Consider the following 17028-nt stretch of genomic DNA (forward strand, 5'->3'; position numbering starts at 1 on the left):
GTATTTATTTAGATTTACACTTGCCTTATTTGACACTAATAAGACTTGAGATGGTCCGTTACATGGAGTGCTAAATTTTCAGTTCAAAATTTTTGGGCATCCTTGAATAAATTTACCGTAAAAACAAATTTAATTTATTATAAGCTGTATAGTGTGGTTGTAATTAAACTTTCACTACTAGAACCAGTCTAGAAGGAGTGCTCTAGGGATGTGTGACAGAACTGTTGTATTTTCTATGTACATAAATGATCTGGCAGACAGGGTGGGCAGCAATTCACAGTCCTTTGCTGATGATGCTGTGGAGTACAGGAAGGTATCAAAGATAAGTTGCTGTAGATTGATAAAAGACAACATAGACAAAACTTCTACTTGGTGTGATGAATGACTCTTAATGTAGAAAAATCTAAGTTAATGTGGATGATTTGGAAAAAACAAACCCTTGATGTTCATATAGAGTATTAGTAATGCCCCACTTGACATAGTCACGTTGTTTAAATATCTGGGCATAATGCTGTGAAGCGATATGAAATGGAATGAGCATGTGAGGATTGTGGTAGGGAAGGCCAATCTTTGACTTTGATTTATTAGGAGAATTTTAAAAACATATGGTTCATCTGTAAAGGAGACCACATATAGGACACTTGCATGACCTATTCTTGAGTACTGTTAGAGTGTTTGGGATCCGCACTGGGTCAAATCGAAAGAATAGGTTGAAGCAATTCCTACACAAGCTGAGCATAATGTTGCAAAGCAATATGAAATGGAATGAGCATGTGAGGATTGTGGTAGGGAAGGTGAATTGTTGACTTCATTTTATTGGGAGAATTTTAAAAACATGTGGTTCACCTGTAAGGGAGACCACATAAAGGACTCTTGCATGACCTATTCATGAGTACTGTTAGAGTGTGTGGAATCCACACCAGGTCAGATTGAAAGAAGATGTCAAAGCAATTCAGAGCGAGCTGCTAGATTTGTTACTGGTGGCTTTGATCAGGATGCTTGTGTTACGGATATGCTATGGGAGCTTAAGTGGGAATCCATGGAGTAAAGAAGACATTCATTTCAGGAAACATCACTGTGAAAATTTAGAGAACTGGCACTTGAAGCTGACTGCAGAACAATTCTACTGCCACCAACATATATTTCGCATAGGGACCACGAAGATATGAGAAATTAGGGCTCATGCTTAGACGCATAGATAGTCACTTTTCCCTCACTGTATCTGCAAGTGCAACAGGAAAGAAAACGACTAGCTGCGGTAAAAGAAATCCTCTGCTATGCACCATACAGTGACTTGTGGATTATGTCTGTAAATGTAGAAGTAGAAAACTGTTTATCGCTGGACAAGGTGAGCAGGCTCTACTTTTTAAGCTGTTTTATCAAAACAAAAACGACAGTGCTGCTGCTCTTCATGAATATTGACACATTAAATGAATATGGAGATGTCCTCTTTCTACACTGAGGCAGAGGAACATGATTCGGAAGTTCACATTAACTGGCAATTTGGGAACTGTTTCCGGGAGAGGCCGTTAACAAATTCGGCCACAAATTGTTGGAGTTACTGTTGGCATGGCTGTGAATGTGGGATGCAGTGTTCAGTCTTCGAGCAGTGCATGAACTGTTTCATGACAACTGAACATTCCATGGTCCACATCCCACCTAAGATGTTTCGGGCAGCAGTAGCGCAATCTCTAGTGTGGTTCCAGGCTCTTGTGGATGCAGATGGTCATCACATTGAGCAAAGTTTGTAATGTGGAATGTAAACATGGAGTGCAATTAACAGATCAATGGTAGGAAATGAAAACCTCGTAACTCCATTTTGCTAAATTTTACGAGAGAAGCAAAACAGTTTCTTAAAAAATAATATAAAGTGATACAGATAAAGTTGCTACATGTCTAACTATACTGCTGTCCAAAATTAAACCAACAAACTGATATTTCCCCATCCTGTGTCTAATTCACAATATAGTCATACAAATTGTCAACAGAGGTGCATAGGATCATGTTCTACGAATTAGATGGCATTGCCGATGACATTGTAATTCTGCAGAGACAGCAAAGGACCTGCAAGAGCAGCTGAATGGAATGGACAGTGTCTTGAAAGGAAGATATAAGATGAACATCAACAAAAGCAAAATTGGGATAATGGAATATAGTCGAATTAAATCGGGTGATGCTGCGGGAATTAGATTAGGAAATGAGACACTTAAAGTAGTAAACGAGTTTTGCTATTTGGGGATCAAAATAACTGATGATGATCGAAGTAGAGAGGATATACAATGTAGTCTGGCAATGGCAAGGAAAGCGTTTCTGAAGAAGAGAAATTTGTTAACATAGAGTATAGATTAAAGTGTCAGGAAGTCGTTTCTGAAAGTATTTGTATAGAGTGTAGCCATGTATGGAAGGAAATGTGGACAATAAGTAGTTTAGACAAGAAGAGAATAGAAGCTTTCGAAATGTGGTGCTACAGAAGATTGCTGAAGATTAGATGGGTAGATCACATAACTAATGAGGAGGTATTGAACAGAATTGGAGAGAAGAGAAATTTGTGGCACAAGTTGACTAGAAGAAGGGATCAGTTGGTAGGGCATATTCTGAGGCATGAAGGGATCACCAATTTAGTATTGGAGGGCAGTGTGCAGGGTAAAAATCATAGAGGGAGACCAAGAGATGAATACACTAAACAGATTCAGAAGTATGTAGGTTGCAGTAGGTACTGGGAGATGAAGAACCTTGCACAGGATTGAGTAGCATGGAGAGCTGCATCAAACCAGTCTCTGGACTGAAGACCACAACAACAACAACAACAACAACAACAACAAGTGTAGACCAGATGTGGCTTAAATTCAGAGAAATAGTATCAGCAGCAATTGAGAGATGTATACCAAATTAATTAACAAACGACGGAGCTGATGCTCCTTGGTACACAAAACGGGTTAGAAGACTGTTGTAGAAACAATGAAACAAACATGCCAAGTTTTAACAGACACAAAATCCCCAAGACTGACAATCTCTTACAGAAGCTTGGAATTTAGCGCGGACTTCAGGGCGAGATGCTTATAACAGTTTCCACAATGAAACTCTGTCTCGAAACCTGGCAGAAAATACAAAGAGATTCTGGTCATATGTGAAGTATGTTAGCAGCAAGAAACAATCAATGCCTTTTCTGCACAAAAGCAATGGAGATACTATCGAAGACAGTGCTGCCAAAGCAGAGTTACTAAGCACAGCCTTCTGAAATGCCTTCACAAAAGAAGACGAAGTAAATATTCCAGAATTCAAATCAAGAACAGCTGTCAACATGAGTAACTAGAAGTAAATATCCTTGGATTAGTGAAGCCACTTAAATCACTTAATAAAAGCAAGTCTTCCGGTCCAGACTGTATACCAATTAGGTTGATTTCGGAGTATGCTGATGCATTAGCTCTATACTTAACAATTATATACAACTGTTCGCTCAACGAAAGATCTGTACCCAAGGACTGGAAAGTTGCACAGGCCACACCAATATTCAAGAAAGATAGTAGGAGTAGTTCACTAAATTACTGGCCCATATTGTTAATATTGATATGCTGCAGGATTTTGGAACATATATTGTGTTCGAACATTATGAATTACCTCAAAGAAAACGGTCTATTGACACACAGTCAACATCATTCCTGTGAAACACAACTATCTCTTTATTCACCTGAAGTGTTGAGTGATATTGACAAGGGATTTCAGATCGATTCTGTATTTCTGGATTTCCAAAAGGCCTTTGACACTGTACCACATAAGCAGCTCATAGTGAAATTGCGTGCTTATGGAATATTGTCTCAGTTATGTGAGTGGATTTGTTATTTCCTGTCAGAGAGGTCACAGTTTGTAGTAATTGACGGAAAGTCATCAAGTAAAACAGAAGTGATTTCTGGCGTTCCCCAAGGTAGTGTTATAGGCCCTTGGCTGTTCCTTATTGTGTAGAGAAAGACTTTGAGGCATGTGTCACAGAAATAGTAGAAGGTAACAAGAAACTGGTAATCGTAGCAGTATACAGGACTCCATCTTGTAATTTTAAAGTATTCATGAAACAATTAGATTCTGTGCTATTGTATCTCACAAGAAAAAATAGGGACATTATAGTGACTGGAGATTTTAATATAGATTTCCTAGAAAGTTCATCTTCTAAGACAGAGTCTGCAAATTTAATGCATACCTACAACCTTGTCTCCACTGTCAATTTTCCCACAAGAACTACTGCCACTTCCAGCTCTCTAATAGACAATATCTTTGTAGATATGAGTAAAACTCATCACATCAAAGTTGAAAAAGTCATAAATGGTCTCTCTGATCATGATGGGCAAATACTCACAATTGACAACTTTAATGCATATCAGAACAAAGCTAGTGCACAATGGAAAACCATTAGAAACATGAATGAGGAAAATATCCAAAAATTCAAATTATGCATTCGGGAGAATGACTGGGGGTAAGTTTATCTTGCAAATGATGTTAATACAAAATATAATTTATTTACTGATGAATTATCAGGTATATTTGAAAGTGTCTTTCCAAAAAAGGTATGTAGACTACAGAACAGGCAATCAAGCAAAAAACCATGGCTCACCAAGGGCATAAAAATATCATGCCAGAGAAAAAGGGAACTGTATATAATATATATCCCCTCCAGATGAAATATTATAGGACATACTGCAAAATCTTAGCTAAAGTCATTAAAAAATCTAAAAGTAAGTGCATACAATCTGAAATTAATTGTTCAAATAATAAAATCAGAACAATTTGGAATGTAATAAAGAGGGAAACAGGTACTACACCATCTGACAATGAAAAACCTGCTGTCCTAAAAATTAATGATTTGGAAATAACTGATAGTAAACAGATAGCAAGCACATTTAACAACCACTTTCTAAGTGTCACCTCTCAAATAGGTTGCAGTGGTGACCTAAGGGAAGCTGCAGGTATTCTGAAACTTAACCTCCCTCAATGTTTTAATGATATAAATGTAACACCCATAACTGTTAATGAAATTCACTCATTGAAAAGTAAAGGATCTTCAGGTATATATAACATCTCTGTTGAAAGCCTGCAGTAATGATGTAAGTGTAGTACTTACTCACATTTGCAGCACATCTCTTTATGAGGGAGTTGTTCCAGAGAGAATGAAATATGCCATTGTGAGACATCTTTACAAGTCTGGTGATGCTACAGATGTCAAAAATTATCATCCTGTCTCCCTCTTAACAACACTTTCAAAGGTTCTTGAAAAGGCAGTGTATAACAGGATTGTGGCACATCTTGATAAACTTAATATTATTAACCACAGACAGTTTGGTTTTCAAAAATGGGTTTCCACACAGCGTGGCATATACTCACTCACAAATGATGTCTTGTAGTCTATTAATAGTAAGAAGTCACCAGTTGGTGTCTTCTGTGATATTTCCAAGGCCTTTGATTGTGTAAACCACAATATACTCTTGGAGAAGGCCTATCATTATGGAATCAAAGGGCTAAAATCATATCATGAAGACAGGAAACAAAAGGTGGTTCTAAATGGCTGCAACAAAGGATCTTCTAATCTAGTGGACTCTGAATGTGGCAAAATTCAGCATGGAGTTCCCTACAGATCTTTCCTTGGACCCTTGCTGTTTTTAATATATGTTAATGATTTACCCCTGTCCATTAGTAAAAATTGTGAATTCACAATGGCTGAGGATACAAGCATTGTAGTAGATGGTAAGTCTACTGCTGATCTGGAGACTGATGTTAATGATATACTCAGAGAAGTTACGGCTTGGTTTTCAATTAATTCTCTTTCAGTTAATATTTAAAAAAAACTAATTTTATACAGTTCCACACAAAAAATAAAACTCTAGAAAATATAGTAATTGCTCATGACAACCAGGAACTAGAACAGGTGCACTCCACTAAATTCCTGGGCCTCAACTGGGAACAGCATGTGTCCCTTACTCTAAAAAGGCTGTCATCAGCAACTTTTGCTCTAAAAATCATTACTCATTTTGGGGACATCGACATCTTAAAATCAGCTTACTTTGGGTGCTTTCACTCATTAATGAATTACGGAATAATATTCTTGGGTAATTCACCAGCCTAAAAAAAAATCTTAACTGCTCAGAAGAGAGCAGTCAGAATCATGTGTGGGTTCCTCCACGAACCTCATGTGGAAAACTTTTCACACAGTTAGGTATTCCGACCACAACATGTCAGTACATATACTCTCTGATGAATGTAGTTAATAAAGACTATGCTCAGTATGAAACAGATTGTTCATACCATAACTACAATACCAGAGGTAAAGATGATCTACATGTTGAACTAAAAAATTTATCAATTGCACAGAAGGGAGTAAATTGTGCTTCTATAAAGACTTTTAATGCATTGCCTAATTATATTAAATGTACAAGAGAAAATGAAACCCTTTTCAAAGCTACGTTAAAAAAATACCTGCTTGACCATCCACTGTACTCCTTAGATGAATTCTTTTCCAGAAGTAATGCCATCCCTTAATAATAGATGTATTTAGTCTCTTAGTTATTAGATGGACGATACAATATTATGTTAATGTTATAGTGTTAATGTTATAGTTATAATGTTATATTGTGAATTGCTATACTAGTTAAATGACAGCTTGTAAATGAGAAAAAGTGATACTTATTAATATCTATATCATTGTATTACATTACTATTCTGTAGCATTAATTGTATTTGTACAATTGTATTGACACGTTCCACATCCAGGCGAATCACTCGCATGTATGGATCCATGGAATATGTATACCAAATAAAATAAAATAAAATAGAATAAGAATGCCCTTGATTCATAGCTAGTGCACATTCTAATTACTTAATCACATTAACATAATGTAACAGTTTTCAATTTACAAAAGTTAACAGAATTCAAATGTACAGTAAAGTATAATAATGTTACAAATGTACTTCACTGTTTCTGTTTCAGCTGATAGCAATGGTATTTCTTCCCCACCACTGTATGAATGTGTTGAGACTGTCAACAGTGAGGAGCAGGAACAATTACCATGCACATTCAGCCTCAGCTGCAAGTCTTTTTTGAAGATTTTTGATTGTTTCAAATGTAATACAGTCCTTGATCCACAAGGTATGTTGGAAGAGCCATGTCACTTGTGTAATGATCTATAAACTGTCTGTATGATTATAATGTGGAACATAAAAATGAAGATATGTGTATCTGTTGGGGTTTTTTCATCTTGTATAATTTGAAGAGATCAGATATCAAATTCTCTCTCTCTCTCTCTCTCTCTCTCTCTCTCTCTCTCTCTCTCTCTCTCTCACACACACACACACACACACACACACACACACACAAATGTCTGTCCAAACCACATGAAAAGTGATAGATGAAGTCTAATTACTCCAGCTCACTAAACAGCATTTAACATAATGTAAGCAGACATATGTATTATTTAGCACATCACAGATACTTATCAAATAAAACTACTTTATTTTTAGTTTTAAATATTTTGACTGTAGCACAAGTATTGGACTGCAGCTTTGTTATACGTAAAATTAAATTTTTGATAGGGTTATTGTTTGAACAAAGTGTTTTTGTACATTGTAAAATAAGCATCTGATTTCAAAACTTGAGCTCTGTGATCTGAATAAAAAGTTTAATCATATGGTATAAAAAATGCACTCAAAATGTACTGGTAAATACTTATTCTCCAGGGATATGCTACGTGCTTTGGTTGCTTCTTGTTACTGTGTGCTACTCTTACAACTGCTGGGTGATCCCACTCAGAAGCACATTTCCATATCAAACAGAAGAAAACACACCAGTGTGGTTAGCACTGGATTACTCTGCTGATGCTGTCTATTTGATGGACATTCTATTTTTTAAACCGAGGCTGACCTACCTTAGTGATGGATTTTGGGTGAAAGACACGAAACTTACTCGTCAAAGATACTTCAGAAAGTGGCAGTTCAAGGTATGGTACAGATGTCGACATTGGTAGCACTGATGATTTTCCTGAAATATGATAGTTACCTAAATGTTGCACAAATAATTTGCATACTTCTTGGAATTATGTAAACTGAGTTGTCTTTCAGATTGTTCAACATAATTCATATAACATTGCAACAAAAAACATTTAATATCCATTATTAGTATGTTATTCTATAATAAGTATTTTATTCTTTTACACTAATATAAGTATGGTAACGAATTTACAAACAGAGATTAATCTCTGGAATGAAAAAGTTGTCACAAAGAAAAACATCCAATTTAATTTTTACACTTTATTTTGAAATCTGTCAACATTGTATATAATTTACCAAATGACAACAAAACAGTGTCTTCTGTATTGTTCTCTCCCCCCCCCCCCTTTCCCTCTCTCTCTCTCTCTCTCCCTCTCTCTCTCTCTCTCCCTCTCCCCCCCCTCTCCTCCCCCCCTTTCTTAGTTAGTCTCTCTCTCTCTCTCTCTCTCTCTCTCTCTCTCTCTCTCTCTCTCTCTCTCTCACACGCACACGCACACGCACACACACACGCACATGCACACAAACACATACTAATATCACCACTTACTGAAGTCTGGAGAGATAAAATATCTACTCACCAAGCAGCAGCAGGAGAAATGCATATAAGGATATTAAATTTACAAGCTTTTGGAGGCAGTGTCTCCTTCTGTTCGGAGGATTGTAGGGGAAGGGAAAGAGTGAAGGGAAAGAACTGGTGAGGTCTAGGAAATGGGGAGAGTTTGGAAAAGTTGTCCAAACCCCAAGTCAGAGGAGATTTATCAGATGGGGTGAGAAGGAAACGACTGATTGTTGGCTATACCACCTCTGAGGAGGAGGAGGAGGAGGAGGAGGAGGTAAGGTAGAGGTTAAGGGGAGAAAGAGGCAGATATTAAGTGAAAATCAGGGTGTGAGAAAGATGTCATGGAGGATTTAGGTAAAGAAAGTATAGAAACAAATTTATGAGAACTCTGTTCCTGACATGATTCTATCTCAGGCAATGTGAGTTGTAAACTGTTGATTTCTTTTCATTTGCTATCAGACAACATAATATGTCATTAGCTTACATATTTCCTATATTAGTGGAAGTCTACATGCTTTCATTGGCTGTAGAAATATGTACATATGATAGTTTTCTACATTTCTCATAATCTGATTAGTGTACCTTTCTCCTCCTTCCCATAAATTTTAAATCATTTAATACAGTAAGGACAATTAATAATTCTTTGTGTTACTATGTGCAAGACCATCATTATGTTTATTATAATTTTTTCTGGTTTTTAGATGGACTTGCTGTCGCTTTTGCCTCTAGACTTGTTCTACCTGATGTTTGGACCCCAGCAATTACTGTTTAGACTGCCAAGACTGCTGAAGGTATCAAAATAATGAGTGTAATTTATTCACTAAGTACTCTTTAGTTATATTGGCCAGTTTTACTTAACATTGTGTAATAACTTTCACACATAACCTTCTTGTCCTGAAGGTACAGACATTTTGGGAGTTCTATGACCGTGTGGACAACATCCTCAAGTCACCGTACATAGTGCGAATGGCGAGAACTCTCTCCTACATGCTCTTCCTAATTCATGTTAATGCCTGTGCATATTATGCATTTTCGCTCTGGGAAGGCCTTGGATCTAACAAATGGGTGTTTAATGGCCAAGGAAATGCGTAAGTTATCTTCAATTTATTAAAAATTTTGATAGTTTTTCTAAGATTAACATTTAAGGTGTTTAATTTTATTAGCTGATACTTTTGTTTGAAGAAATTCTTTAAAATCTTAAGATTCTACAAAATTAACTACTGTTTTTGAAATTGTAGAATCCATAAAGAGTATGATGTGCTGTGTGGCACAGAGACCACTGGATCATGACACTGATAATATCATTAATCATGTGGCTACACGGCAGCTACCTCAGAACTATCAGATATTGTATAATTTGCTAGCCACTGTGGAAACTACAAGGGATTAAAACAAAATCATCACGCAGAATGAGTGCTTTTCTGTCTCGCCATACCCCACCACAATTAGGGAATGAGTTGTAAAGAACACATTGACTTCAAATACAGCATTTTGTTGGGGTACAACTAACTGAAGATTTAATCACTAGTTGTCTCATGAATGCAACAGCTCACTGGCACTGTCTTATGACCATGGTATCAGCCTGGATGATAGCAAAAGCTTTAAGGGAGGGCACTGAAACTCATGGGAGTACCTCTTTTTTAGACTAAGATCAGTGACCAATTATTCAAAATTGAATGAAATTAAGCTTAACGAGAAGCTCAGACAGGCGATATTAGAGATGTTAAAATATCACAAGATACTCATTAAAGTACAGTGAAAAATGATCTTAGTATGTCACAAGATTCTCATAAGAGTACAGTGGAAAATAATGTTAATATATTCTTTAGAATATCGAGGATTAGATGAGCTTCTTGTTTGTTTAGGACAATTAGAAACTTAGGATGGAATAGATATGCTATGCTTGTCTGAGCATCAAATAGTCACAGCTATGAAAAAGGTAAATGTAGGAAGATATAAGCTTTGAGCACATGTAAGTAGAGACACTTATGGAGAGAGGAGGAGTTACCATATACTCGTACATTAAAATATATCGTAATGTGAAAAATTTAGAAACTAAAGGAAACTGTGTAGAGCGACATATAGAAGCATGTGCCTGTGAGCTTAAAGTAAATAATGGTTCTTTTATAATTGTAGCTATATATAGGTCCCCATTGAGAAATTTTCAGGTATTTCTGAAAAACATGGATTCTTTGTTGTGCCATCAGTCAAACAGAGGCAAGTAAATTATTGTTTGGGGCAATTTCAATGTAGATATTCTGAAAGAGTCTGATAGAAAGTATGAACTTGAAGTATTACTTGGTTCTTTCTGTTTGACATCAGTTATTTATTTACTTACTCAGGTAGTACAGGAAAGCAGCACACTGATTGATAAGGTTTTTATAGAACAAGATAAATTTAATCAAATAAAAACTTTTCGCATTAACAATGGTCATTCTGATCCTGATGCTCAGCTAATTACAGTAAATAACATAGCTCCATACAGTAATGCAAAACAGCCCCAGAAAATAATGCATTCAGTTAATGACTGAACAACTGAAAATTTTAGGGAAAGCTTGCAACAGCTTGACTGGGATGAGGCGTACAGGGAACCTGGTGATAATTTAAAATTCAACCTATTTATTAATACCTTTGTGAGTCTATTTCAAAACTGTTTCCAAAGAAAACAGAGAAACACAATTGTAAGAAATCTTCTGAAAAGACGTGGCTTGCTAAAGGGATAAAAGTATCTTGTGCGAGTAAACAGGAAAGGGAAATGTATCTTATAGCTAGAAGGAGTAATGAACCAGACACAGTCAAACGTTATAAAAACTACTGCACTGAATTAAAAAAAGTTATTAAAAAGTCCAAAAGTATGTGCATGAGATTAGGGCCTCTGGTAATAAAATTAAAACAATTTGGAATATTTTTAAAAGGGAAGTAGGGCAACCGAAGCACGGGAAGACTGTATTTCACCATTTTGTTACGTGTTGTAGAGAAAATAGGATCCAACTGTTCATAAGTAACTGCAAGGCAGACACAATACCTATGCAATTTGATAAAATTGAAGTTCAACCCACCTCTCCTACTGAAATTAGGAAAATAATAAATTCACTCAAAAGTAAACGCTCGCGTGGAATTGATGGCATTTCCAACAGAGTATGAAAAGATTGTTCCCAACAAATAAGTAGAATTCTCTAGGCACATATGTAGTAGCTCACAGAAACTAGGTATTTTTCAGATAGATTGAAATATATTATTGTTATACCATTGCATAAAAAAAAAGGAGATAGGTCTGATGCTAAGAACTACTGTCCAATCGCACTTCTGACAACTTGAAGAAGTAATGTATTCAAGAGTAGTTTCACATATTTGTAAACATAAAGTACTAAAAAAATGTCAGTTTGGCTTTCCGGAAGACTTTTTAACAGAAAATTTTATATTTACTTTCAGTGATTAAATATTAAATTGGCCTTGTGTAAGGAGGAGAAATCACGTTTCAGACTTTGATAAAGGTAAGATTGTAGCCAAAGACCCATTGGGACTTTTTGCGATCTCTTAAAGGCTTTTGACTCTATGAATTATGAAATTCTCCTAGATAAGCTTAACAGTTGTGGTACGATTGGGACACTGCACAACTGTTTTAATTCATATTTAACTGGAAGAATGCCGAAGGTTACAATTAACAGTACAGACAGTCTCAAAAATCAGCAGAGTCCTCCAAGTAGAGGGTATCAAGGGTTCAGTCTTGGGTCCCTTATTGTTCTTAATATATACACTATTGTTGTTGTTGTCTTCAGCCCTGAGACTGGTTTGATGCAGCTCTCCATGCTACTCTATCCTGTGCAAGCTTCTTCATCTCCCAGTACTTACTGCAACCTACATCCTTCTGAATCTGCTTAGTGTATTCATCTCTTGGTTTCCCTCTACAATTTTTACCCTCCACGCTGCCCTCCAATGCTAAATTTGTGATCCCTTGATGCCTCAGAACATGTCCTACCAACTGGTCCCTTCTTCTTGTCAAGTTGTGCCACAAACTCCTCTTCTCCCCAATTCTATTCAATGCTAAGAACTATTGGCCATTAAAATTGTTACACCATGAAGATGACGTGCTACAGACACGAAATTTAACCAACAGGAAGAAGATGCTATGATATGCAAATGATTAGCTTTTCAGAGCATTCACACAAGATTGGCACCAGTGGCGACACCTACAACGTGAAACGTTGTAGTGATGCCTTGTGTAAGGAGGAGAAATCACGTTTCAGACTTTGATAAAGGTAAGATTGTAGCCTATCGCGATTGTGGTATATTGTATCGCAACATTGCTGCTTGTGTTGGCTGAGATCTAATGACTGTTAGCAGAATATGGAATCGGTGGGTTCAGGAGAGTAATACAGAATGCCATACTGGATCCCAACAGCCTCGTATCACTAGCAGTCGAGATAACAGGCATCTTATCCGCATGGCTGTAACGGATCGTGCAGCCACGTCTCGATCCCTGAGTCAACAGATGGGGACGTTTGCAAGACAACAACCATCTGCATGAACAGTTGGACAACGTTTGCAGCAGCATGGGCTATCAGCTCGGAGACCATGGCTGCGGTTACCCTTGAGGCTGCATCACAGACAGGAGCGCTTGCGATGGTGTACTCAATGACGAACCTGGGTGCACAAATGGCAAAATGTCATTTTTTTGGATGAATCCAGGTTCTTTTTACAGCATCATGATGGTAGCATCTGTGTTTGGCAACATCACAGTGAACACACATTGGAAGCGTGTATTTGTTATTGCCATACTGGCGTATCACCCGGCGTGATGGTATGGGGTGCCATTGGTTACACGTCTTGGTCACCTCTTGTACGCATTGACGGTAATTTGAACAGTGGACATTACATTTCAGATGTGTTACGACCCGTGGCTCTACCCTTCATTTGATCCCTGCGGAGCCCTACATTTCAGCAGGATAATGCACGACCGCATGTTGCAGGTCCTGTACGGGCCTTTTGTCAATACAGAAAATGTTTGAGTGCTGCCCTGGCCAGCACATTCTCCAGATCTCAGACCAACTATAAACGTCTGGTCAATGGTGGCCGAGCATCTGACCCATCACAATATGCCAGTCACTACTCTTGATGAACTGTGGTATCATGTTGAAGCTGCATGGGCAGCTGTACCTGTACACACCATCCAAGCTCTGTTTGACTCAATGCCCAGGCATATCAAGGCCATTATTACGGCCATAGGTGGTTGTTCTGGGTCCTGATTTCTCAGGATCTATGCACCCAAATTGCGTGAAAATGTAGTCACATGTCAGTTCTAGTGTAATATATTTGTCCAATGAATACCCGTTTATCATCTGCATTTCTTCATGGTGTAGCAATTTTAATGGCCAATAGTGTATTAATGGCTTGCCACTCTGTAGTCATGAAGATGCAAAGCTAGTTCTTTTTGCTAATGATAAAAGTATAGTAATCACATCCAACAAACCAGAATTATAAATAATGCCTTTCAGAAAAATATTAAGTGGTTCTCTACAAATGGACTCTCACAAAATTTTGAGAAAACACAGTACATACAATTCTGTACACTTAATGGCATAATACCATTGATAAATATAGACTTTGAACAGAAGTCTGTTGCTAAGGTGGAATATTCAAAACTTCTGTGTGTGTGCATAGATGAGAAATGTAATAGGAAGAGACATGTTGAATTGGTTAAGTTCAGCTACTTATGCTATTAGAGTTGAATTTAGGTGATGAACATGTCAGTAAATTAGCCTACTGTGCCTATTTTCGTTCACTGCTTTCATATGCCGTCATATTTGAGGTAATTCATCATTAAGAGAAAAAGTATTTATTGCACAAAATTGTGTAAACAGAATAATAGCTCGAGCTCACAAAGATCACCTTGTAGTGATTTCTTTAAGGAACTGAGGATATTCACAGTACCTTTGCAATACATAATTTGTTATTAGTAACCCATCCCAGTTCAAAAATAATAACAAAGTGCATAGCTACAACACCAGAGGAAAGGATGATTGTCACTATTCTGGGTTAAATCTGACTTTGGCACAGAAAGGGGTGAGTTATGCTGCCACAAATGTCTTTGATCATTTACCAAATAGCATTAAAAGTCTGACAAATAGCAAACCAGCATTTGTTAAAAGAATTTTTGAATGACAACTCCTACTCAATAGATGAATTTTTAGATATGAAGTAGTAAAAAAACAACAAATTGGGATGCTACTGCCATTTGTGATAATGTCTGATATGCAGTTAGAATTCTCTTAAAACTCAGCGATTGATGATGTTTTTACAGAGATAGTGTTTGAGAGTAAATCAGAGAAAGGCGAAGGTAACGATAAGTAGTAGAAATGAGAACAGCGAGAAACTTAACATCAGGATTGATGGTCACAAAGTCAATGAAGTTAAGGAATTCTGCTACCTAAGCAGTAAAATAACCAATGTTGGATGGAGCAAGGAGGACATCAAAAGCAGACTCACTATGGCAAAAAAGGCATTTCTGGCTAAGAGAAGTCTACTAATATTAAATACCGGCCTTAATTTGAGGAAGAAATTTCTGAGGATGTACGTCTGGAGTACAGCATTGTATGCTAGTGAAACATGGACTGTGGGAAAACCGGAACAGAAGAGAATCGAAGCATTTGAGATGTGGTGCTATAGACGAATGTTGAAAATTAGGTGGACTGATAAGGTAAGGAATGAGGAGGTTCTACACAGAATTGGAGAGGAAAGGAATATGTGGAAAACACTGATAAGGAGAAGGGACAGGATGATAGGACATCCGCTAAGACATGAGGGAATGACTTCCATGGTACTAGAGGGAGCTGTAGAGGGCAAAAATTGTAGAGGAAGACAGAGATTGGAATACATCAAGCAAATAATTGAGGACATAGGTTGCAATTGCTACTCTGAGATGAAGAGGTTAGCACAGGAAAGGAATTCGTGGCGGGCCGCATCAAACCAGTCAGTAGACTGATGACCAAAAAAAGTGTTTGTCATGTAATAATATCTTCAAACAATACTGTCAGGATAACATTCAGACCTTTGTCATTTGAATTATTGAAGAAGTCACCTTTACGTAGTGGACAATGCAACTGTCCCGTCCTTCATTTTCACCCAGCATGGCATAGACCAAGAGTTTCTACCACTAATAGCTCGTAGACATGAGGCTTGGAAAGAATAAAGTAAGCTGAGCCCAATTGAGTTAGAAAGAAGTGATATGTTAAGACTAATACCATCTACATTCCAGTATGATGGAGTCACACAGAAGGTTTGGTACTGACATAAGTAGTATCATTACAGATTACTATGTAATTTTTCTGCAACATAATCCGAAGAACTGAAAGTGGAGACAGTTTAATTTTTATAGTAAGTTGTCGTTGTTTGGTGGAAGTTGCATATGTGCTTTCACAGAGGTCATATTTAAAAAATAGTATGTTATTAATTGTTCTGTTACATACACAAAGTTATCCTAATTTTGGGCACAACAGAATACATTGGCTGTTTGGCTTACTTACACAACATTCATTTAGTTATTATTGCGTCAGGCACACATTTCACTTGGTCACCGTATATGTACTGTCATTTAATTAGAGAATATTATCACTTTTACTTTTCATTTCAGATATATACGGTGCTTTTACTTTGCTACAAAGACAGCAACATCAATTGGGAAAAACCCAAAACCAGAAAATGAACAGGAATATTTATTTATGACAGGCAGCTGGTTAATGGGTGTTTTTGTTTTTGCACTCCTAATTGGCCAAGTAAGTATATTTAATTAGTTAATGTAATTTGTTTTATGTAGTTTTACAGGACTGGCCTTTTCTACCTTTTAGGTAATTCTCAAGAGCTGTAGGTGCCAACATGTCATAATATATCAAAATATTTAGCAGCAGACATGGCAGTTCTGCATGTGACACATATACATGCAACTGTCGAATTTAAAATACAGGGTGTACATAAAGTCCAGGAATACTTTCAATTATTTATTTCACAAGAACTAAACACTGTAAAGATGTCATACATATTGCATTTTGAAGAGAAACTCTGAAAGTTTTTTTTACAAACAATTGATATGTGAACCATGAGTGACCCGGCAGATGTCAATACGGTAATCGTATTCTTGCCAAGCCTGTCCCAGCATGGCATCGTCAACTGTGGCAGTTGCTTCCCGTATTCTATCCTGAAGCTCTGCTACATCATGTAGTAGAGGCAGAACATACACCAGATCTTTAATGTGTCCCCACAGAAAAAAGTCACACGGGGTGAGATCTGGTCATTGGTAGGCCATTTCATGAAACAGCTGTCCCCTTCTGTAGCAGAGCTATGTTTGCAACTAGTGCTGACTATCAGCAAATTACCAACCTATCCTGTTGCTCTATACATGAAAAAAACCTTTCATGGTTTCTCTTCAAAATGACATATGTATGATATCT

General features: G+C 37.1%; 1 protein-coding gene across 1 annotated transcript in view; it reads left to right on the plus strand.

The window, feature by feature from the left end:
- The window catches only part of LOC126148488 (cyclic nucleotide-gated cation channel beta-1), a 158332-nt gene that overhangs the window by 117406 nt on the left and 23898 nt on the right, over window positions 1-17028 (plus strand). The window contains 5 exon segments of the mRNA XM_049915760.1: window positions 6971-7129; window positions 7717-7976; window positions 9286-9375; window positions 9485-9672; window positions 16215-16356. Of these exon segments, the coding sequence (XP_049771717.1) occupies window positions 6971-7129; window positions 7717-7976; window positions 9286-9375; window positions 9485-9672; window positions 16215-16356 (839 nt within the window).

The sequence above is a fragment of the Schistocerca cancellata genome, chromosome 2, assembly GCF_023864275.1.
Source record: "Schistocerca cancellata isolate TAMUIC-IGC-003103 chromosome 2, iqSchCanc2.1, whole genome shotgun sequence".
NCBI lineage: Eukaryota > Metazoa > Arthropoda > Insecta > Orthoptera > Acrididae > Schistocerca > Schistocerca cancellata.